Below are 25,251 nucleotides of genomic sequence, written 5' to 3' on the forward strand. Positions count from 1 at the left end.
TGATTCAATGCAGAGAGGTCTGTTAATACATAGTGAGTGAGAAAGGTGACTGGAAAGGAAAACCTCAATGCATCATGGGAATCCCCCGGCAGCCTACGTCTATTGCAGCATAACTAAGGGAGGATTCAGGGTCACCTGGTCCAGCCCTAACTATATGCTTTAGCAAAAAGGAAAGTTTGAAGCCTAATCTTGAAAGTAGAGATAGTGTCTGTCTCCTGAATCCAAACTGGAAGCTGGTTCCACAGAAGAGGGGCCTGAAAACTGAAGGCTCTGCCTCCCATTCTACTTTTAAATACTCCAGGAACAACAAGTAGGCCTGCAGAGCGAGAGCGAAGTGCTCTAATAGGGTGATATGGTACTACAAGGTCATTAAGATAAGATGGGGCCTGATTATTTAAGACCTTGTATGTGAGGAGCAGGATTTTGAATTCTGGATTTAACAGGAAGCCAATGAAGGGAAGCCAAAACAGGAGAAATCTGCTCTCTCTTTCTAGTCCCTGTCAGGACTCTTGCTGCAGCATTTTGGATTAGCTGAAGGCTTTTCAGGGAGTTTTTAGGACTTCCTGATAATAATGAATTACAGTCGTCCAGCCTGGAAGTAATAAATGCATGAACTAGTTTTTCAGCGTCACTCTGAGACAGGATATTTCTAACTTTAGAGATGTTTGGTTATTATAACCAAAACTTCCTCAATGGTTTTAAAGGTTACTGTTGTGTGTGTGGCAAGGTGAGAAGGTGTTAAATGTATTCATCTTTTTATTAGACATATTTCAAATTCATTGCACACCAACATCAATCATGAAAACAGACAGTCATGCACACACACACACACGCTTCCAACTAAGGGCTGTGACAGCAAATATTTGCCCACATGTGGGGGCAGCTTGTCGGTTGCGCCCAGAATAAACACACCAGTGTGGATGTGGAATAATAATGTGGCGCATTTTAGCAGCTGCTTGGTCACAGCTTGTTTACAGTGTTGGAGGGTTCTCTTAAGCACTAATTTGTCACTGTCAGCTTTCTCGCACTTTCTGTTCATTTTCTTTTTCTCTTAAAGCATGAAGGCCTAACTGGGAGCTCAGAGATGTGTGTTTTAATTCTATTTTGAGCATATTTGTGAGTAAACATAAACTCTACCCTAAGACCAGGGGTGCATGCATTTTGTGGTTAATGAGTGTGTAGTAGTAGTGAGTTTACTGTGAGGGCTTGTGTGTGTTTTCCATATTTTTTTAAACCTAATATGTGTGTGCCACATATACCAAGGCTCAGGGATTGGCGCGGAGGTTAATACATATCCATCCTGGCTGGTTACACAGTTCAACTCTGTAATCAGCACCTGAGCAGTACACAGCGCTGACAGCTGATTTACTACCCATGTGTGTGTTTCTGTCAGTAATCAGACTCGTGGCATTTTATTTCTTAAAAGGAGAATGTGGGTTATGTGCGCAGTGGTGCGCATGCATGTGCTCGCATCTCCTGTCTGCATATGTTTGTGTTTTGTTGTTGAAAGATTTACACAGCAGTGTCTCACCTACCTCAGTCGTGTCTTGTCTTGTCCCAGTCTGCTTTCTTGCTAAGACTAGGCACACAGCATTCATCCTTACCTGATGTACTGTACACAGTGCAGCTCTGCAGTCTTCTGAGATGAAGCATGCAGAACTTGTTTTAACTAATAAAACTAAACAAATAAAGCCACATAAAGCAAGACAGGACAATGAAGCGAACTTATTTGTACATGTTAAATATTGTGCTGTATTCAATAGTCGGTACACACACGCAGACGCAAACACGCAAAATAAAAACTGCAAGGAAGTGTAATTTATGCACATATGTTCACGTCGTGTGGAAAACAACGTCCCCTTCTATGTGGTGCTTGCACGATCTCGCCAAGTTTATGCTGGTTTCCTCTGGGAGCCGCTGCTTCGCCCGTCATCACAGTGCAGCTGATAGTTGAAGCAATCTTTCAAAAGTGGACACAAGGGCCAGACTTTGCATGTTTGTCCCTCTGGAGCCGTTCATTTAAAAAATCCCATTAGCCACAAGAATCTTTGAAATTTTCCCAGTTTAGCCATCGTTTCCATCTTAGGAAGCACCTGTTTTACCACAGAACCAGAGGTTTTACTTTTTGATTTATATGCTTTTGATTATAATTTATAACTTTTAACTTAAAACTTCTTCAGAGCCTCTTTGTTTCAAGTAAAGCACGGTTTTGCACCATGTTGTGCCAGTGGTCAGATATCAGTTGCAGCTGCACAGTGCTGGGCAGGCCGAGGATTTCCCCTCTGATAACGCTAGGATGTGTAAATATAGGTTCAGACATTTAACATTCACTCTGTATGATTTATTCCCCTGAAATATAATGAATTTCATGAAAACTCCTTCACCCTTGGCTCAGCTCTTCCATGCCCACACCAATTTTTGTATTATTGCTGTTATTATTGTTATTTTTTGTGTTGTGTAAGTATTTACCATCACACCAAATGTTAGAATCACCAGTTAACCTGACAAGCAATCTTTGGACATGCTTGTCAGGTTAAACCCAACAACCTTGATGCGAGGCCACCAATGTGCCTCTGTGCTGCCCAACAACTTGATATATAGGCTAACTTGTGCTCTGTGCTTAACCTACTCTAGTTTTTAATGCTTTTTTCACCCCGTTGTACTCAAAGTGCACTGCAAGCTGCACTTACAGACATATTTTTAAAGCTCGTGCACACATGGAAACCCGTAAGGGTGCATAGGGAGGTCCTTCGGTTTTAGTCTCTTGCCCAAGGACACTTCAACATAAGGATGCAGAAATCTTGGTCCCCGATTGCACACTGGCTTCCCATTGTTCCTCATACAAAGGATAGCTTAAATGCAAAAAATGTGTTTCCTGATGGGGCTTAATAAAGACAATCTTCCACTTTTCTGGCATAGTTGGTTAATGTTTTGATTCTCTTTGATACAGTAACTAAGTCCAAAGGCAATACACTTGAAGAAAACCTCAAGGAAAATTGGTTTTGTCATACATTTTAAGAACATACATTTCAACTGGTGCACTATTTTTCTGAGGTGAAAGCCAGTCCACTCTTGACTTAAAAAGATGTTGCCTGTGTTTGTGGCATCTGTTTGTTGAGTTTTCTGACCGCTCATTCATGCAACATGTCTTCATCTGCAGAACGTTTGAAGAGTTTCTTGCATTTGTACGTGCAATCACTTGCTAGACTCATTCTGTAGGCGTCCATAAGCATTTTTTCTACTTGCCTCGAATTCTACTTGCATGGTGTTGAAGGTTTGATTAATTATTTCCCCTCTTCTTTTTTGTTGAAGAAAATGGTCATTTTGATGAATATTTTTATGGATAAATGTCGTCTTTAAAAGGCTCAAATATGTCAAAAAAGCAAGCAGTTTTGTACTTTCAAATGACCGTATAGCGGTATCTTACAGCACTTACTTTAGTCGTTTAATGTATTTCAGATTTTGATCATTGATATATGATATAACAAACACTTGTTTATCTGTTGTCATCCATTTTCTCTGTCTGAAGACAAATCAAGTCTCCTAACATCCAGAAGCAGACGGTGCCAGGTGAGATGAGGAAAGACGCCCTGATTGATGGACATCCTCACTCGTTATCACAGGTTTGAATATGTTCGTACGTTTATGTCAGTGTTATGTTTGGATTCTTTTTCATGTTTCCAACCAGCAGAGTTCAGTTTGGTTCATTCTCAGTTCATCTACCTGTTTTTGTTCCCCCTCTCACCACCAATTGCAAATGATGTCGATGAATTTCTTCTTCTTCTTAGCTGTGCTGTTCTCCCTCCATTCATAGATCTCAGAGTCTTAACCAGGAACAAAACTCAGCTCCATACCTAAAAACTGCATCATGGTGACTCACATGGGAATAGCAGCACACTGTGTCTAGTCAGACCTCATGATGTACCCTCTCTGATGTAATTTGTGTAGTTGCTTACCTGCTTAGACGTCAACAAGAGTGTTGACTCACTGTGTGAGTGCACACGTATACTTCTACTCGTCTGCAGGCTGAGGTGTTAATATACAGAGTGTAGCCATGCCAGGTTATCCCCAGGGGACGGATGAAGTAAAGTACATTTACCGTCCTGCCAAACAGACCAAGAGTCTCTCTCAGTCTGTTTTTCTGCTGAACTATTCTGCTATTTGTGTATTCTGGCAGCCAGCATTCAACTTCCTATTTCTGTATCTAAACAGTGTCTGTGAAACACACATTAGTATTGCTGGAAAGAGACATGACGTGCATGTCAGGTACAGGGACGTGGGACACGCTGAAGCGGACCTTTCCTAGTGCGTCCTTAGTGCGAGTCTTTTTGAAGTTACACTAACAGCTGAACGAAGCGCCCTTGATTCAGGTGTAGCATATAAATACAGCTGCAAGCTTTGGGACAAACTTCCTTCTTTCATGTGCGAAAAATAAAACTTACTCCAAACTTCTTTGGTGGCCTTTCTCTATTTTTTGTAAACATCTTCATATTTTGAACTCTGTCGAGCTGCTTGGCTGTAGCAACAGTCCCCATGAATATACAGCACTTTACATTCAAATGACATCAATCGTTTTCTAGATTACAGCAAAGTATATTTGCACTCCTCTTGAATGTCAGACAGGCCTCCAAGTGCTGCTGTTCGTCTTTTAACTGGTTCCAGTGGAGGTGACCACATCACTCTAACTCTTGTTGGCCTTCAGTGTTTACCAGATTTTACTGCTTGTTTTCGAAGCTTACACGGTCATTCGCCTTTATGTTTGTGATCTCTTTTACTCTCCTCGGCTCTTTGAGGTTCTTTAAAAAGCCCTTTCTGAAAATCTCTGATTCGTATTTTTTTAAATATTATTATTATTATAGCATATTATTAGCAGTGTTATCATTAGTATCATTTATCCTGAATACAATATAACCATCACATTTTTGTTGACTACATCATTTAATGTTTGGGATGGCACTAAATGTGGCAGACGCTCAGATATGTCAATTGGGAGAGATTGGAGAAGAAGCATCTTGGATAAGAAGCTTTGAGAAAGGCCTTGGGTCTGCAAAATTTTGTTATTTCCATTTATTTTTGTAGTTATTGAATATATTAAAAAATACTGAGCAAAGGAAACGTTCGTCTTCGAGCAGATACATGCAATCAGACTGAAATTCCTGTTTATTGTCATTGATCTGTGATGCTCCACCCTCCTGGTTTCCTGTGCTATTCTTTGCTGTTTCCTCTGGCAAGAGCCTCAGTTGGTCTTCAGAGCAACTGGCTGCACCTGAGAGGTGGGCGTGGCCAAGAGAAAAAAAAAGCCAGCTCTTTCCGGCTGCTCTCATTCTTAATAAGTAATCTGAGCCAGATGTTCTGCATAACAATATACAGAACAGCTTTCACAGGACTCCATGATTCCACCACAGCATTGCACTTGGGCTGAGCTTTGGTTCATCGTCCTGTTGCATTCATGTCACATTTGACTCTAGAAGGCTTTCGTGTACAGACGAGTTCATGATTAACTCCATAACTACAAAGTGCTCAGGTCCTGTAGCTGTAAAGCCCAAATCATCATCCCTCCTGAGGTTGTTGCAGAGGTTGTGTAGTTTGTGTGGTTGGTAATGTGCATACCTACAGGAAGTAGTATGTTCTTTTAGAGAGAAGAGGCCTTCTCCTGACAGCCCTTCCAAACAAGCCATACTTGTCTGGGCTGGAGCTCTTAGGTTTAATGCAATTATTCTGAGACTCTGTTTACAGTCTGACCTTGGGGTGAATTTGCTGGGACGCCCACTACTGGGAAGATTATGGGACTGTGTTAGGATGAACCAGAACGCTCCAGACCATTAAACGTCTGCTTTTACAAAGATATGTTACACCTAGACTATAAAAGCTGCTGCTACTGACCTTCTTAATTCTGTGGGTGTACTTAGTTTTCCACAGCACTACATGGTGTCCTGTGAAAGCTCTTTTTTTCACTGGACTGTAATTCCTTTTGTGCTGACATCTTACATAACATTCTTGCATACTTTCACTTATCCATGCGTGCTTTATAACGTTAACTCCTTTCATGTCTCAACACAGATTTTTAGCCGTGCCAGCGGCATGGCTCTAAAGCTTTCTCGGTTAATCTTGATATTTAGAGAACTATTCAGTGGATTGCCATGAAACTCGATACAGACATCCACTATACTTAGTGCTTAAACCCTAACTTTGATGATCTACCAGCTTCTTCCACAACAAACTTTTGCATCTTTTTAACATTTGCGGTTCAAAGTTAAATGTTCACTGGATGAAATCTCATGAATTTGGCACACATTTGTCTCCTCAAGATGATTTTAATCATGTTGGTAACTCCTTCAGCAAAACCTCAATTCTAATACACGTCATTGAAAACATTCCCATCAACCTATTTCTGGGCATTAATAACTGTCACTATGTCATTAACCTAGAAGGACAATCATGGCAAACAATAGTGCGGTTACAAACGAGCATGCTAGCTTTGACAGTCTTGATTATGCCAAAGCTAACATGTAGTCCAAAACAATGTTGTGCTTAAGCTTTGAGGATATAGTCTCACTGAACCACAAAGGCGGCTGTAGAGTCTTAGACTTGTTTTAAAATGAACATAAAATTCACACAAACTCCATTAGAACAGTTTATAATATAGATATTTCTGTCTCCAGACCGTCTGACGTCAAAGAGTCCTTTGATCCTTATGAGTTATTGCAAAATCCACTTTAACAGTGATTTCACATGTGCACCACATTTTAGTCAATTCGATTGCGCAGTTAAGTTGAAGAAAAACGTTTCCCCATTTTTGGGGCAGGTTTCAGAAGAAATTTATAACTCGGACATCGATCCAACATGAATAAGACTTAAGTTTCTTAGACGTCAGCTAACAGTCAGCAATTTAATGGAATAAATTTTGAGGTAAATATAGGAGGAATTTGTTAAAAATGCAACAAAGGCATACCAATAAAACATTGAAATGTTGAAGTCAGGTTACATTAGATCAAATATTCACTGGCTATGCACACACAATATACAATCTGTATATTGTGTGTGCTCAGCGGTGAGGCTGGTTGTGGCCTCTTCCTTTCTCTTTCCACTGCTCTGTCTCTCTCTTATCTCTGGCTCCATCAGGAACACAGCACGCTCCAAGGGTAAACACACACAAACAAACTCTCCCAATCTTGCCAGAAGAGTTTATGTGGGATGGAGCGATAACATCTCTTTGCTCCATTGTCTCCATCGCGCCACGCTGCACTTAACAAACACAGAGAAAACACATCGGAAGTGTTCTCCTCAGACCTTCACACGGCCTTTTATTTCTCTTTTATCTGTAACTGAGAGGCATCAGCAACCCTCGGTGCTCACCTGTTTTTGAAAGTGAATTATAGCAAGGAAGGTTTCTTCTTCTTGTGTTTTTTGATTTAGGGGGAAATGTGAAGAAAAAAAGATTGTTCCCAGAGTCTGTAAACTGGACCTAAATTACTTATGAGATGTCTGGCCCTGCACACATATTTAGCATATTTTAAATTATGAAACACAACAGTTCATAAAGACTGAGACAGATGTCTGATCATAGGTGCACAGCTGCTGGAAATGTGCATTCTCTCACTCTCCGCTCGTTTATGTAAGTGATCGTAATCCCTTCATCAAGCCAGAACAGACCAGAGCCATAATGATCCTTCCTGTGGGAGTTAGGTGATGATTGGTGCTGCAGAGGCAATTATCTTTACTTTTCTCCCTCTTCTCTGAGCTTTTGTATCTTCTTGCCCTATTTTTCCCCATTCTTTGTAGTCTTGAAAGCCAGCGATATTCTCGTGTTACTAATAAAACTTAAAGCAAACATGTATGCACAGACACATTTGTAGTGCACATTCATACAGGGGCAGACACAGCTCTCTGGTTAGGTTACACTCAGGGGTCCAGCAGTGGCAGCCCCATCTCAGTGGGGTGTGTGTGTGCGTGTTTCTGTCTGTTGGGTGGGGTCAGACCAGTACTTGTTGATTCTGGTGCATCGAGTTACCGCTTGTCTATCACATCCAATTACAGTTTCGGACCGTTGACGCACTCGGCCTGGCTCTGTGTGTGCGTGTGGGTGTTTGTCGCTCACCTCCAGCTGTGCCATGCCGACGCAACGTGCCACAAGTATCCACTTGTGATTCGGATGGCTTGGCGCTGTTTTCATCACACTTACGGATAATCCTGTTGCTGCAGTTTTAGTCTGCACCACTGACTCGCTCAGTGAGTTAGCCTCCTGCACTGATGGGCTGATAATTGTACCAACCTTATACTTATTTCCTCTTCTTTAGTATTTATTGGAGGCACTTAATAAGCTATTCATGTGCAACTTGTGTGTTCCTGGCGCTGTCTCATAAAATGACTTTCACTACATGTGTGGAATCCATCACAAGCGATTTCTCTTGTAATACAAAATATTTTCTACATCCCTGTCAGACATGAGACATGTGCACATTTACAGGGCAGCTAAAGCTGGCTGATGCCACTCTTTCAAAGATTATATTCACTTTCACAAACATGTAGCATCTATTTCTGAGATGAAATATCATTTTAACAGCAGTCAGCCAGACTTATTCTCACTTTTCTCTGTTTCCTAGAGAGCCTCCGGCCATCCCTATTACTCAACAGTGCTTATTGCTTTTCACATACCTCGTTCACATTTATATTTTACATGTAGATGTAAGGCATGAGTATATCGGGTTTGTGACACTTTTGTTGCTCCTAATGGACAGATTGTGTAGCGTGTTGCCATTAATTGTTCTTTCTTACATACCCTTCTTATTGTCATCTTGTGTCACTGTGACTCTACAGAGAATTATGGGACTATATGTTTCCGTAATAGTTAAAGGCTCATTGTTTGATATGAGTTCAAACCAGAATTTGATTGTAATTCTATAATTCACATCATCAGATCTGGGGTTTAGTGTGAAGTTTATGTTTGTTTCATCAGTTCATTAGTTTAACCATTTAAAATCACTGGAAACTGTTTCCTCGTCCACGTGTCCACAAAGCTTCTGTAGTGCTCCCAGAAAAGTGTGAACGTGTGAACTAGAAAGTGAGTCAACGCTTTCGGTGCTGCAGAGAAAGTTGACACAAAAAGAAAGGCGGCGAGATGGAGAATCAGAGGGTTTATTATTTCTGTCCAGTGTTTTCTTTCACAGTTCCATCAACCAGGGTGGAAGCGGATCCTTTTCTTCCACTCACCATAGGTGTGAAAGGCCACACACGAACTGCATGTAAATGCACGCAGTCTACTCCACACCTACAGATTCTCACACTCACATGGATGGCAGCAAAGGTCACAGCACTTAGAAACTCTTTCTGCCCTACTTATCTCTCTCTTGTGTCTCGGCTGTGTCTAATTCTTCATGTGGGAAGTCTGTTTGCTTCTCTAGCTGCAGGATTTGTTTTTCTTTTCTTTCATTTCTGATTTAGCTAGAATGATTTTTTTTTTGCAAAGGGCCAAACAGTGCAGTGTGAATGCAGATGATCTGTGCACCAAATCGTTTGAACATTTAAGAACAAACTACACTGAAAAAACATTCATCTTCCTGCTTTTTGCTGCTTTGCTTCCAAAACCCCTCCCCTTAAATCTTCATGCCCCTAGCTTCCTCTTTTGGCTTCCCAGGATGCCATGCGGGACACAGCTGAGCGGATCATGGAGCTGGAGAGGGCACTGAGAGAAAGCATGAACACCTCTGCACATAGGGAGGCTCTCTGGGCACAGGAGGAGGCTGCCCGGGTTCAGGCCCAGAGACAGGTTTACCTGGCGTAGCGCACGCGTATCGGGCGCCATACCACCATATACATTTACTCGCACGCATGCACACAGATAGTCTCGAGGGTCTCCACACAGGTTTCCTTGTGTACCTTTTAAACTCTGTGATCAGTTGATCAGATCATTCAGGACTTCAGGACCACTGCAAAAAACAAAACTTAACTGCGCCTCCATGTGGTTCAAAATGTAGCTGCAGGCAGACCATTATATCATTATTACCAAATGGGTAGTTGCCTTTTGTTTCCTCTCTGTTATTGCTTTTTCTTCTTAATTTACTTTTTATTCTCTAAACACTCTTTTGTTTATTTTATTCTTCTTGACTGAAATTTCAAACTAAAAAAAGGAGAAAAAATTCCAGTGGCCTCCTTTCGTTTTCTCTTGTTAACTTTGCATCTTTGAAAATGTAAGCATGCGTTTGAGATGTTGTGAGTTTATGTCTCTGTAAGCAGAGTGACTGACAAAGCTGGAGACTTGATGGAGCACAGGTTGCCCCTTTTAACCACATGTCCTGCTTATCTGGCTGCCTTTCTGGCTGCCTGCTGGTCCGTCTACAACTTTGAGCAGGCCCCAAAAAAGTTTACGTGTGTGTGTGTGTGTGTGTACGTAGGTGTGTCTGCGGTGGGAAAGAGAAATAAGGCAAGGGAGTGTGTTTCCTCTCGGTGTGAGCATGCATTTGAATGAGAATGACCTCGCATTACTTATGAGTGCCACAAGTAACATGAGAGCAATCGGCGGTTAAAACAAGAACCAGCATTTTGAGGCAGAATGGCGGCTATATTGCCTCAAACACACACGTGTGCTTCCTGGGAGAGTTTAAAAGATGAAGAGAGGCCGGAGCAGCAAAGTAAGAGAAGGTCAAACTCAGTTTAGAAAATTTTGCGAGCGCCAACGCTAACTGCGGCTTGTTTTTTTTTTGTTTTTTTTCTCCCTTCTTTTCACAATTTCTGTACTTTTGCACGCTTGACTTGCATTCAGCATGGATACTGTGTTTATCAAACAATATTCTGATTCACTGCAAAGTCAGAAAAGTATATTTATGTCTGAGGGACTTTTTGCACGCATAGAAGTAAATGATTCAGCTGTGACCTGAGATTACCCAAAGATTCAGGAAAAGCCTTTTCTAGCTGATGACACATTAACATTCATTGACCCCACGAGCCATAGTCACAAGCCTTTATTATAAGTCAATCCAAACCCTACGCATAGAAAACATACCGAGCCAGCGTGTGGTCATACTAGCGACTGAACTTGACACGAGCTGAACTAGAATAGAGTTACAGCCACACTGTTGACACAAGGAAAGCTGCCCGAGTGCTCAAGGTGCTCAGTCACCGATGCTCACTGTTCGCTGTCAAAGGAGTGAGCTTTGTCAGCCAAAATAACGTTACCACATAAGACGGGAGCGGTTCAGCATGCCATCATTTTCAAACTAGACAGTTGTCAGTCAATCACCAGTCTTGCCTCGGAGACTGGAAAAGAGTGCGTGGAGCAACTTAGAGAGGAACCAGTTCCTTTGAAACATCACCTGACTCTGGCACTGCTTCAGCCCGCCCTGCCAAACTCACATTCTCACCCCTCCTCTCCTCACTCTTTGCTTGATTTTCTTCTTTCTTCTCCCCTCTGTCCCAGAGTAATCAGTCTCATGATGTGTAATGCGCTGAAAGTCTTCCATCAGCCTGACCTGCTGAAATGGAGCATGGGTAATGCCCTGGGTCACTTTTTTTCACACCCTTGTTTTCTAAGTCTCTCACTCCCTCTGCCTCTCGTCTTTCTCATACAATCATCTCTGCTGTCCAGCCACTGTCCCGAGCCTTGCGTGTTCCCATCTGCCTTCTTAAGTTGTCTCACGCAATTATCTCTGCGCTCTCTCTCTTGTCCTTGATTTCTGCTGTTTTGCTCTCCCCTCTGTGGCGTTTGAACTAGGCCTTTGAACCAGCAACACAACGCAAACGGACAAGAGGGATTTGGCCCTTACCTCTGAGCCCTCAATCAGCTTATCAACTAAAGGGGCTTTGGGCCAGCCTTAGAAGGCCTTAGCCTGGCTGGGGGGCTTTGCCTTGAAGTTGAGCTAAATTAGCACGCACAGGCTCACTGCTAAGCTGATTAGGTCCCTAATTTCACTAAAATGCATTGTATTCCTTATTAATGATGTGATTGTGAAGTGAGGGCTAGCCTGGGTGGTGTACTAATAAGGGACTGGGAAGGGAAAAGTTGGTGCATGAGGGTTGATAGGCATGTGGTGGGTGTAAGTGGAGCTGTGTGTGTGACCCTTGGCTTTCAAGAAGAAGAGATTGGCTTTGTATGCACTCGATCCTGGAATCAAACAGTGAATATTAAAATGGTGTAAGTTTGGAGACTTGCATATTTTGACGTTACTCGGTCTATTAACAGCTAGAAACTACTGAGGTCAATTGTTCTTGGCAGAGCTATGGGGTGTATTTTATTGAATATATTGAATATTTTGTTACATTTTGAAGAAGTTTTGACTGAAAGTCGTCATTTTCCAACCGTGCTGTTTAAGTTTCAGCGCTCCGCACTCCCTTTGCTTTTTTCTTCTCGTATTCAGCGTGTGATATTCATGAAGAGTGAGCACGTAAGCTGACATCTGTGAAACACACCTAGAAAACTGGAGGAGATGGAAACTGTCCTGAAAATGTGTGAACCATTTGGCTCCTTCATAAAAGAGGCCCATTCCTTTTTCTCATGTCCTACCCCATGCAGTGGTTTTCCCCAATAATCCTTTTCTCTACTTTTTTTCTTTCTCCTTTTTTTCTTGCAAACTTTAGATTTTTTTTGCCCTGTATACAAATTAGCAGCTCATCAAAACTAAACAATGATAAATGTATCTTCCTGTTGTTTTACATTTACATCTGTACATGCTTGAGTAATACTGCATCCTATTGTGAAGTGCTAGCTGTTAGACAATTAGACACTTCCTGTCTAATGACGCCCTGAGGTCATATCCTGTCAGACACACACGTGTGTGCAGATACAGAGGATGCAGTCAAGAGGTTGATCATTATCCTCAGCTCTAAAGCACAACTGCACTTGAGAATATGATAAGTGAAAGGCGAGGGTTGAGAGGAGAGGGTCAGAACAATCACTCAGCTAACCTGTGACCCCGAGTAATTTCTCCTGCTCCTAAATGTCAGCTGGCCATTGATTTTCAATGTTTAGGCTGTCATTTTATGTCATCTTTTAGCAGTCCAACACACGTTCTTGACACACACACAGACAGCAGATAACTTGTCCTATATCAAATTACTTTAGCATGCTCACTTCTGTGTGTGAGTGTGCATGCATAAGTGCAGAATAGATATGTTTCTTTGTATTATTATAAACTTATCTTATAATTAAGAACGGATCAATGTGGGTCCTCTAGTGTGTTTATACCACCTTCCTTCTTTGTCTTCCACTGAATAGCTGGAGGAGCTGATGGGAGCTTTGGAGAAGACGCGCCAGGAGCTGGACGCCACAAAACTGCGTCTGTCCTCCACTCAGCAGTCGCTGCATGAAAGAGACGGACATCTGAACAGTCTGCGACAGGAGAGACGAAAGCAGCTGGAGGAGATTCTGGAGATGAAGTGAGTGTCGCAGTCACCTACATGTCTACATATACCGCACTCACTTTCAGTTACATTAGGTAGCTTTTAGTTGAAGTTTAACTGAATTAAGTACAGCTGTCGGCCCAAACATCTGTCTTTACAAAGTGGTTAGTGTTGTGGTTTAGGTCACAATATTAGAAACGTGCCATTTTCATGTGCTTATTGTTTAGGTTAAAGTTAAAGGCAACGTTCTTGCAGTGCAAGATGTGTAGTAAAATGAGTAGCACTGGATATTTTAGTAATAAGATGCTAACAGAGGGGTAAAAATTTGAGTCATGCTGTATTACTACTTTAGAAATACACCATGTTTTTAGGTAAGAAGTCACAGCACTGGACACCATTTTTAACATTATTTCCCTGAAACATCAGGACTGTGTGAATAATTTCAGTTGTAAGAAGTTAATTATCAAATGTTTTACTTTTTTAAAAATCATGTGATTTGATGCATCTGAGGCAGTTTGGGGTTCAGTATTGAGTCAGGGAACACATCAGCATGCAGACTGGGAGAGTCTGGAATTAAACCACTGCCCTCTAATCTTTGTTTTTGGCTCCATTACACTATTACATAAATGCCATTCAAATGTATCTCAAGTATAAATTGCTGATCCCAAGTTAATGTTTTCAGTTACATAGTAATTTCTTAATTATGCATTTTTAAAATTAAATTATTGCCCCAGTACCCCACGTGTTGACACGGAGCTACCATATCGACTGGTAGTGAGCGATACTACACTTTTCTACTCAGTTTAAACACTTTCTTGCTACAAACCTCATTCACCCATTCATACAAAAGCCCTTTTCTGTGCATAAGCACTAACTTAATGTTCACAAACACTATAATAAATGCATTCAGGGGAACTCTTGGTTAAGTATATTGTCCAAGGATACTTTGACATGCAAGTTGGAGGATCGAACCACTAACCCTCCGATTGGTAGACGACCTGCTGTACCTCCTGAGCCACAGCTGCCTCCAAAGGGGGGATAAAAGTACACTAAAAGTGTGAGTGCAAGTGACTGACAGCCCATAAAAGTAGATTTTCTTTTTTTGGCATGGTATGATGGGCACTGGCATGATTTACTCACTGTTTTATCAAGAACATTTGTAAAAATAGCAGCATTTTTTTTCACTGCAGCTCATAAACCTGTGTCTAATATTGTATTAGGCACATTTATCTGCTCACCTGTTCACATATGCGTTCGTGTTTGAGTGTGATATAGACATCAGCTCTGAGGTGTATTCTGAAGCAGGATCAGCCGTTGTCCAGAGGTGCCTCGTGAAAAGTTCAGTTTATTGAGGACAGGTGGTGTAGTCTTAGATTTGTGTGCAGCTCTTGCTTCGTGTGTCTTTGTGACACAGAGGGAGTTAGAGCAGAAGGAAGCTTAGGAGGAGGATGTGTAGAACTGTTTGCATTTCCATGTGTGAGTGTATGTCAGTGGTTGTGTATGGATGTGTGAGTGAGTTCAGTGATCTGCAAGTGGCTTGGCTACATGTGCGTTTGCTTTGAGCGCTCTGATTGAAGGAGCATGGAACCACATATCTGCTTGTCATGTGCTGCGGAGAAATGCCTTTAATGTCAGCTACTCGGTGCAGTACAAAAGAGAAGGCTGGCACATTCTGTATGTATTGAAAACACAATTGTTAAAGCCTACTGTGGCTTCAGCTCTTCAGACCACACATATCTCATGTACATATAGCTGTATAGGGTATTTCTGACTACTGACAGCAGGGTGCCCTTTGCCTGTCTATCTTCATACACACACACAAACACACACACTGCTGATACAAACCACCTTCCTGTCTGTTTCAATTTCCACCCTCCAAGCATTACTGGGAATGTTTATCAGTGGAAATGAATAACATATGATAAAGTCAGAAAGCGTGGTCTACGTACAGTATAGAAAAATGCTCAGCAAAGTAGCATGTGATTATTTTAGTGAGTTAGTGGTCCGGTAGCTTATATTGATTTTATTAGAAATATGTCTGAGGAAGAAGGTTGTTGTGATGATTCGCTGACATGAACAACAAAAACAACAAAGCAGAACCTTCAGCTTTTGTTCAAGCCTGCATTGGTAAGACCTTTAGAAATGTGCCATTGATAAGGGGACATGAGGGGCATGAATGTGCATGTGTGTGTGTGTGGTCTGTTGTACACGGTTATGTGTGTATGTGTGTGTGTGTGTGCGTGAAGAGGTTAGAAGCAGGGGTTAGGGGTCACTGGTGATGAGGATTAAAGGACTGTTGAACTGCAAAGGGCAAAGCTTCGTGAGACTGACACACATCTGAACAAGCTGCAAAGATACACTTGCAGAACGTACACACAGCCTGAGTGGAACTCGCATATAATCACTCACGTCTGCAGACATGCACATACTTACACAAACTGTGGCTTACTCCTTTAAAAGGGGCCATATTCCCAGAGCACAGCTCTGCTCCAAGTTAGCAGAGGGAAAGCTAAACAGGAAAGATAGAGCAATGAAAGAGAGGTAACAAGCGAGACACTTTAGAGGGAAAGCAGCAAACATTCGGGCAGAAAGAGGGAATGAGAGGGAGCAGAGAGTGGAATGGAGGGACTGCACATGCTGAAGCATTTCAAATCTTAAATCATGAGAGAAGTTTGATTGCATGCCAAGTTTCTCCTTCCCTCTGCTGTAATGTGGCATTTGTCAAGAAGACCAGCTGAAGCAAACCATGTGAGGCACGTCTCCAATGAATTGGAGAGCTTTCTGTGTGTGTCTTTAATGTGTGCATATATATGTGTGCGTGTGTGTGTCTGTGTGTGTGTGTGTAAGCCAGAGGGAGGTAGAGAACTCTTGGCTTTTCAACACTGTTAATGAAAGAGACAAGGAAGGAAAAAGCATTTTCAATACTCTCATTGCATTCTGGGTTTCCCTGTTCATCGTGTGTGTGTGTGTGTGTGTGTGTGTGTGTGCGTGTGCGTGTGTGTGTGTGAAAGAGAGAGGGAGAGCATTTTCATATTTGCCTTTTACAGATATAGCTATATAGCTGAATGCTTAATGCTTAAGAACACTGCAGGTCTCTTCTGTCACCCCACACCAGATTGAGTTTCCACCACACTGTACAATATTCACACACACATACAAACACTCACACTCACACAGATGGCCTCTGGAGGAGCTAGTCATTAAACAAGTCTTGGGTCATGGGGTATAGGTGCACAATACAGAAATTATGTGTTTGGACATTTTGAATAGCTAGTCATTGAGATGTTTCCATAGTCTGAATAGGATAAAACTATATATGCCACAACATCGCAGTGGCTTACTGAACCTGATCCTTCTATAGACTTTGGGAATGTAGGTGATATTATCTCTGTTTACATTTCAGTGATGGAAACGACGATAGTGGAAAGAAAGGGGGGAAAAACAGTGGCAGCTTCGATGCAGAGTTGATAAAGCGGAACTTCTTTGGGGTAGCTAAGTGGCAAGTTGAAAAGTTAAGAGATGGAGGAAAAAATTACAAGACAGAATGAGGAAAAGAGGAAGTTGTATCATAGATTTAGGGAGGAAATAGTACATGATGGAGAATGATATGCTGGGCCAGGGATTGATGGAGGGAGTGATGGATGTAGGGAGTGGTGGAAGAAAGAAAGGTGAAGCTGAACTATAGCTGTAAAGAGTTGGAAGAGCCATGTGAAGAGCAGTTGTTGCAGTAAAATGGCCAACTTTAGCACAACATATATCAGCAAACACCTGCATCACACTGAAACAAAGAACGCATACCTTTTAAATATTTTTACTTTTCATGTGGAGCATCCATCCATCCATCTTCATCTGCTTTATCCGGGGCCGGGTCGCGGGGGCAGCAGCCTAAGCAGAGAAGCCCAGACCTCCCTCTCCCCAGCCACCTCCTCCAGCTTATCCGGGGGAACACCAAGGTGTTCCCAGGCCAGCCGAGAGATATAATCTCTCCAGCGTGTCCTGGGTCTGCCCCGGGGCCTCCTCCCGGTGGGACATGCCCGGAACACCTCACCCAGGAGGCGCCCAGGAGGCATCCTTGTCAGATGCCCGAACCGCCTCAGCTGGCTCCTTTCGATGTGGAGGAGCAGCGGCTCTACTCTGAGCCCCTCCCGGATGGCCGAACTTCTCACCCTATCTCTAAGGGAGAGATCTCCTACTTCTTCCTGGTATTGCTTGATGGACACAAATCTAAACTACTAAAGTAAGATTAAATAGAAAGCTTTAAATGTAATGATTAAACACAGAGAAAATATACTCTGAATAGCTGTTTCTTTGTGACAGTAACTGCTATAAGAATCCAATTTAATAACTAAATGAACATATAAAGAGACGTTGTAAATATGACATTAATATAGCTGTCTGCTTTTTCTTCTTCTCTAAAAAGGTTCTAAATAACATGTTGGACAGAAAGGCTGAAAATAACAAACAAGATCCTTAAGCTTTTTATATCCTATTATACCCACATTTGTCCTTGACGCTTGAAAGCCTTCTGAACAGTTATGATGTGAGATTATACAAAAGTAAATTCAGGTCAAATGCCACCACTCATTTCTTTTATCATGTCTTCACTCAAGTGCAAATGAAATATTCTACGCAGTGGAAACATAACAAGACCTCAATTATAACTCCAGATTACATTCTGTCACATATCCATCTGCTGCCCGCTTACAGTAACTCATGGCATAATGAAGCTTAGAGCAGTAGCGACGTTATGACTTCAAAATCCCCAATGTAGACATCCTGTCTGCATAGCACCATCGCCATGGTTACACTGACTAAACACACAGAGAGACCAGCTGTACTGGCAAGGTCATGTCCCTGCTCACTGATCTCTCCCAGGGACCTGGACACACACACGCGGGTTTTCACAAACTTAAAAACGAACACACAAATGAATGCAGCGTGTGCACACACTCACACACACCTTTAGACTGAAAAGCCTCATTTACACGTTCATATCTTCAGCAAGCCAATATAGGCAATATTATGTTTTTGTGGTTTTTCTAAAAATTACATTCACATATGCTGACATCATTTTGCTAATGACGCTGAGCTCACGGAAATATATGACGTCACGGCATTTTGTACACAAGAACTTGAAGTGGATGCTCACACCTATGCACATTTGCACAGCCATATGCGCACAATTACCGCGTGGCGTTATAGCGCCATTGTTGTGATAGGTAATGATGAGACATGGAGGGTCAGTGCCGCATGTGAATGGGATTCTCTGTGTTGCAGCGATGAGGAGGGGCTGGCTCCACATCACCTTCCCCTCTCTGAGCAAGTTTGTATGCGCGCCGCCTCGTGGGAACTTCAGCCATTCATCATGTCTGTCTGTGCTCCTGTGCCCTCTGACACATGTGTTTACCTTCGACGTGTGTGTCAGCTGTTGAGCCTATAGGTGTCTTATTATGTCAAGGCCTAGGCAGGCTCCACCCAGCTCCTCCAACTCGTCCTTTGAGGTTTTGTCAATGGAGGACTTCATCACATGGAAATGCTTCCAAGTCGCTTGTTCGGTATAGTAAGATAATGGAGACTTCTTTCTAGATCCTATAATGCGAGCCGCAAGGGTGGAAACAAATAGTCCAGAGATACATGTGAAGTTTGCTCACGCATTTAGGTTTTCAAGTTGGATACTGCTCTGCTCGGCTAACACTCTTAGAGTTTGAATACTATATTTAACTCTAAATCTTTGTAGCCATTTTCTCCTGGACCCAAATCTGCTCATGCCACAAGTTGGGCTGTTTTAACATCAATTATGGTTATTTTTTATCGCTACTTATTAATATTTTACTGGTGCCTATAGTCAGATAGCGTGCTTGGCAAGCACCGACTTACCCATTAAATACGATTTGGAAGTTCTGCACAGTTTGTAAACCCTGGTTTGAGTTTTGCATGGCTGCTGCACAGATGTACACTCTCTGTAAGCGTCAGTGTGAGAACTGCTGGGCCGAGGTACCAGTGAGGTTTCAAGAACCATGGAGTGGCTATGAGAAGCGGCATTGTCTCCTTAAGTTAAAGCATAAGTGAGATGAAGGCTCATAAAAGTGGTGATGAACTGTGACACTCTGAGGACGTCTGCTGAGGGTCGACAGTGGATATACGTGTTTTGTTAAACTGATAGAGATGGAAGGGTCTTTCCAAAGAAAGACGCAATTGTTGTCTTAATCTGATAAATGACACATTGAAGTTGGAGTGATTAGGAAAAGAAAAGAAGTGAAAAAGATTTAAAAAACACACACACATGCAAAAGGAATGCAGTGATTGACAATCATAAGGAAAGACAGGGAGGCCACATCAAGGAGCCAATGGGGGAATGTTGCATGTGGAAACTGCCTTCAACTATGTACTGAGTTCCCCACTGGAGTAAAATCATTCTTTCAGTATCTCTTCCGACTTTTGCTTCATCGCTCTTTTAACACTGACCTACTTAACTTCCTCTGAGTATGAAACGTTCTCCCGCCTCTCTTTTTTGTCTGTTTTTCTCTTGTTTTATCTCGGGACGGGTGGAAGAGGGCCTGGAATTTATCACACATACCTAATAATTACTATCACAGGAAATGGTGCTGAGGAAATAGGTGCACCAGCGCTGCTAATTAGTGTCAGTCGCAAACACACGTGCACACGCTTGCATGCACGCGCACACACACACTTAAAGCTTATTAGTGTCGTTTGGCCAGCGTATAAGGAGAACTCTCTGGAAAGCCCATGAATGCTGATTGGCCTTAGGGAGACTAACACCCCTAAGTTTACCCGGCTGTATAAATCTCAAGACTAATTGTGTGCGCAGGAGTGGGCAATTGATTAGGCGGGCCTTGCAGCCATAAAGAGGCAGCCCAGGACACAGCACCCAGAGGGGACCAGTGACGCCCTTCTAAACAATGGTCCTGCCCTCAGGGTCGCTCAAGGAATGAAAAGAAGAAAGGGCAGTCAAGAGAGGAAGTGCTTGTGCAGATATAAATGCTCATAAATCCAGTTAGAATTTAAAATTAGATTAATACACAACTGTGCATTTAGTTTGACAGATGGAAGCATGAACTGAGAGTGAATAGAGAGTGTGCAGCGAGCGATTTTAGAATGGAAGAAAACCGTTTTAAATGCAGCTGCATGTAATATGTTGTTGAATGTGCTGCGTTGTAAAACAGCCCTTAAAAGAGTGGCTTAGTGAAATACCCTCATGGTTTACCATTATGGGCACATGAAAAACTGGTATACCCACACAAGTGAGTCAATGAGGCTTACTGGCATATATTCACACTGTAAACACCTCCAAGCCTCTGCGGTTGGCACACACACCTGAGCTCGGGCTCCTGTTTTTCTCCTCTGCGGCTTCTCTGGCTGACGTCTGTCTGTCTTTATCGTATGAGTGTCTCACAGCGCAATATTAAGGACTTTGTGTCTGCAGCTTTACTTCTGCGCGATCTCATCTAGTGCTCTTCGGTCACAGTAACGTATTGTTAAATAACACCCTAACAAAGTGTGTCGTCTTTCTGACTCTTTGTTGGTCTGACTGGAGTTTTTATTGGCCCTGCACATCTCTCAGTCTTGCTTAGATGGCTCCCAGGAGGTTTTAATAGAGAACAATGGCTGAACGGACCACTTCCCCAGCACAGGACTTCTCGAACACTGCGCTTCAGTCAGTATACACCACAGCAGCCCCTGGCATTTCTGGAACTTGTGTGTGTGTCTGATCTGGTTAATTCAGGGATATAGGCCCAAACTGTAATTATCATTATGTACTTCTCGGCAGAGGTAGGAAACAGCCCAAGCAAGTTTGGATGAGCATGTGTATCCTCACTGATCTGAATGTGTTTTTGTCTAAAGAACAACATGTGAATACATGAATTTCCCTGCGTGTGTGTGTGTGTGTGTGTGTGTGTGCATGTGCGCACGTGCATGCATGTGTGCACACAGAAGGAATGAGCATGAAAGCTATTAGCAGTGAAAGATAAGCAGATTGTGCCAGTGGCTGTGTGATGATTTTTCCTGCTCTTGTTTTGGCCCTGCTCTTGTTCATTTGGTTTCTGCTAAATGGAGACATATTGGAAACATGACTGTTCTCTCGAGGCCAGTGGGTATCCAGAGTTTAAGACTAGAAAGGACAGAAGAAATATAAGAAGAAATCAGAGGAGGGGAGAGGAAATGAAAGAAGAAGTGTGGAAAGAGAAAAAAGAAGAAAACAAAAATGAAACCTTGAGGGAAAGGAGGTCGCTGAATTTAAGCCCGCCACTAAGACTTCAAATCTTATAAAAGCAAAGAAACCACATTTGCCTTATTTGTTTGTGGTAAGAAATTAACATTCACAAGCATCCAGACACTGTTAACTTTCACAACTCTGCAATAAAACGTTTTGTCTCATTTTTATAACATCACAGTTACTGTCCAAAGAAAAAAACCCAAAACAAATCCCAGCAAAAAGAGAAAGAATGAAGAAAGAAAACTAAAAAAAAACCTAAAAACCAAAGTTTATTTGGTACGTGCGTCACATCTATTCAGGATGGCAACCACAGTTTAATCTGTATAGTCCTTCCTCTTTAAAGCTCGCATCAATAAGACAGAAGAGGCCTTAATGTGGGCGGACAGACTGCGTAGAGACAGGACTGGTCACCGCTAAACAAACAACATCTTGCAGAGACAAGAATGACTGGAGGGGATCTGAGCAAAGACAATGGCGTGGCTTTGAGTCTGATGAAACACAGAATATTAACAGTGTGTGTGTGTGTAGAACTGAGGCACTAATAAATGCCTTCATAAGAGGCTGTGCATGTTTAAGTTATTATGATGTGTGAGACCTTTGTTGAAAGCATGACGTTAATATTAGGCTGGTTTTCTTGCATTTCTCTCTGTGGGTAAGCTTACCTGTTCAAACCTTTGATGGATCCTTCAGTTTTCTTTGCAAGTTAAAGATGTCTTGACGCACGTTCAATCATCCGGGAAAGGAAATTCCAGAGAGTTGATTCTGTTCTTACGGACGTGGTGAGGACTGAAGAAGTCACTTGGATGAGTGACGAAGCATTTTTTGCTACTTAAAAAGAGTTCGACTGCTCTCGAATCGTACTTGATGATGATCTAAAGCAGTCGTGACCGCTGGGTCGCAGGATTTTTAACACTGTCGTCTTTTGAATGAAGACTACGTGCTTTTCATAAATTTATACTTTAATAAAACTCAAAACTTGAGTAAACTGTAGTGCAGCTCTTGGCGTGTCAGTGCAGTTGAACTTGAGCAGACTATCTGGCAAATGACAATATAGCTAAGGCATGGACTGACTACGCCTTGAGCCTGTAAGCAAACACAAAGAACATGAGCACAAAACCAGCCTTCATAGTTTTTAAAAGGTTAAAACTCAACAAGAACATCAAAACAGGTGTGCTCAAATGCGTGCATCTTAAACACACACACACTTGTCACACATGATGTAATTTCAATGCAAAATCAAAAAAGAAATAACAAAAGTGAAATCTCTGTTGTTTTTCCTGTGCTTCTTATGCTCCCTTCCCACACACACACACACACACACACTCACAGTAACGCACACTGACGTATCTGACATGTCTCCGATCCATTCTTGACACAGGTCTCCAGGTTCAGGATTTACTGAAATCAAATGTGTGTGTTTGGCCTCGGGTTACACACTCGATTAAATTAGAGAAATGGTGCGCACGTGCACGAGGGCTCAGTTACACGCACACACACACACACATGCAGGAGCAGGGACCCAGATCTCTATTAAGTTAAAAAACAGAGTTGAGTGTCTTCTTCCATTGCGAGGGCTTTTATGTGATAAGATCAGCTCGGGGTGCTCTCCTATTCAAGATTCCTGAGCACATCAAACGACAGTGAACCACATCACACAGACAGGAAGAACTCGGCTCCATTAGCTTTCCCATAAAGAACATGTGTGTGTATGTAACAGGAGAGCTACATTAGCCACTACAAAAGGTTTATACACACACACGGGACAAGCAGCGAGGAATTCATATCGACCTATTCAGAAATAAATGAGAATTAAAATAATGGTAATTAATTAATGCAACTTTGGTGCGAGTATATGTGTAAGAGCACACATACTATCATTGAGCAAGACTAGGCAGCCATCGTGAAGTACCTTTCACCTTTGGTCACCTTTTTGTGGAGTTAATTTGAAGCCTTATCTAAATTGACTTAAATCTCCGTGGTCACGGCGGCTTGAAAACTGCATGTACTGCACTGCGTGAATCAAATCACCAGTCAAGTCAGTCTTAAAATTAGGTTTTTAGCTTTTTCCTTTTTCCTGTGGAAGCTGTACGTCTACCACAGTCTTTGCTGTTGTGGGAATCCTTCCGTAGATCTAAATTGGGAATTCTCTGAGTGCCATTGAGGCTTGCTGAAACCTCTTTGGGGGCCTCTGTAGAAGAAACACACTCGCAGCACCGTTCCATCTCTTTGTCCTGTCGTCATGCACAAAGTGATGTCTCTCTTATGAGGTGTTTAGTGACGGAAGGCCAAAGAGACGCCCAAAAACAGCAAGAGAGGAGCAGGAAGACAAAGAGAGAGGAGCGCAAGGGTTGGGGGCAGAAAGAGAAAGGGGTTGACCAAGATTGAGTTTACCCGTTTTTCTTACATTGATTTGAAACAGATCTTCACTTTGTCTCCTGTCCAAGCCACAAGCAATGAGATATCAACCTCTGCTCAGGCTCCAGGGGATCTAATTCAAAATGAATGTCCATCAGTTTATGTCTGACTTTACTTGTTTACTATACAGGAAGGAATTGAGAATTAGGTAGCAGAAACGTAAAGCATGTAATGTTTCACATTGCACCAAACAATAGAAGAGAAAGTAGAAGGAGAAGGATTGTTGTCATAGTTTGGGTAAAAACAAATGTCTCTTTGGCAGGATGAAATGAAGACGCTGACTCTCAAACTAAACCATCTTAATTTATATTAATCCGAAGGATTAGACTGCCTGCTAGCATTACAAGCCTTTCCTTGCCAGTCAGCAGTGTTCTGCTGTCGGAGATTAACATTTTATGCCGAAAGACGACATAAACGCAAATGGTATTGTTGCCACAAATGTCACCGAGGATAAGTGCACGGAGCAGAGCACAAATGTAGCAGAGGCTAACCTCTTAGTGTGAGTTGTGGATGTTGGATGGTAGTGCAAAATGCGTAAGTAGAGAGGGAAATTAGTAGATGGTGAGGGGAAATCAGAGGGTGTTCGGAGAGTTATGCACTATGGCAGGCCTAATTGCTTGTGGCTCCTGTTGTGTGTTTGGCTTTGTTTGAGCATGTCCAATATAACCAGTCACAAGGGAGCCTCTGCCAGAGCAAACACACACTCTAACACAAGCCTGAACCATAGAGAACGCTTTTATGGTGCTGAAGATCTCAGTAACGTGACACCTAGGGCAAACACTGAGTAATAAAGCAATTGCGGAACTTTGTTTAGGTCCTCCTCCCGGCATGGTTTGTTTATCAGACTCAGAGTGTCTCAGTTTCCTAACATCAGTGTCCTGACATGTCACTCCGGGAGCTCAGTGCATGATAAACTCGTGAATGTGTACACGGACACATTGGCAAAAACAGAACCAAGCGGGATAAACACTGAAAGCTTTCATACACATATACAGAGAAACACAAGCCCACGTGTCTGCACGCACACCGCACTGTAGACATCCTGACATGTCAGTTACAGGCTTTTCGTGCCAATTTTCCCCAAACTTCTAAGCAATTTCCTGGTATGTCTGACTGCATGACTGCAGATAAAAGAGCAATAAACATATCTTTCTTGCATGCTAAAATGCTCCTCACCTTCTTTCAGTGTTGCTGTTCTGTGACGCAGAGAGATGTCACAATGTTTGCACACGTGTCTGCACCCATGCAGCAGATCTTCTGCAGCACCG

At 42.4% G+C, this 25,251-nt stretch overlaps 1 protein-coding gene across 1 annotated transcript in view; it reads left to right on the forward strand.

Annotated features, from left to right (window-relative positions):
- The window catches only part of LOC120743932 (ERC protein 2-like), a 152,791-nt gene that overhangs the window by 69,726 nt on the left and 57,814 nt on the right, over positions 1–25,251 (forward strand). Inside the window, exons 15-17 of the mRNA XM_040047959.1 lie at positions 3,530–3,623; positions 9,635–9,766; positions 13,208–13,368. Coding sequence (XP_039903893.1) covers positions 3,530–3,623; positions 9,635–9,766; positions 13,208–13,368 — 387 coding nt within the window. The remainder of the gene's footprint in view (positions 1–3,529; positions 3,624–9,634; positions 9,767–13,207; positions 13,369–25,251) is intronic.

The sequence above is a fragment of the Simochromis diagramma genome, unplaced genomic scaffold (assembly GCF_900408965.1).
Source record: "Simochromis diagramma unplaced genomic scaffold, fSimDia1.1 OVJJ01000387.1, whole genome shotgun sequence".
In the NCBI taxonomy this organism is placed as follows: Eukaryota; Metazoa; Chordata; class Actinopteri; order Cichliformes; family Cichlidae; genus Simochromis; species Simochromis diagramma.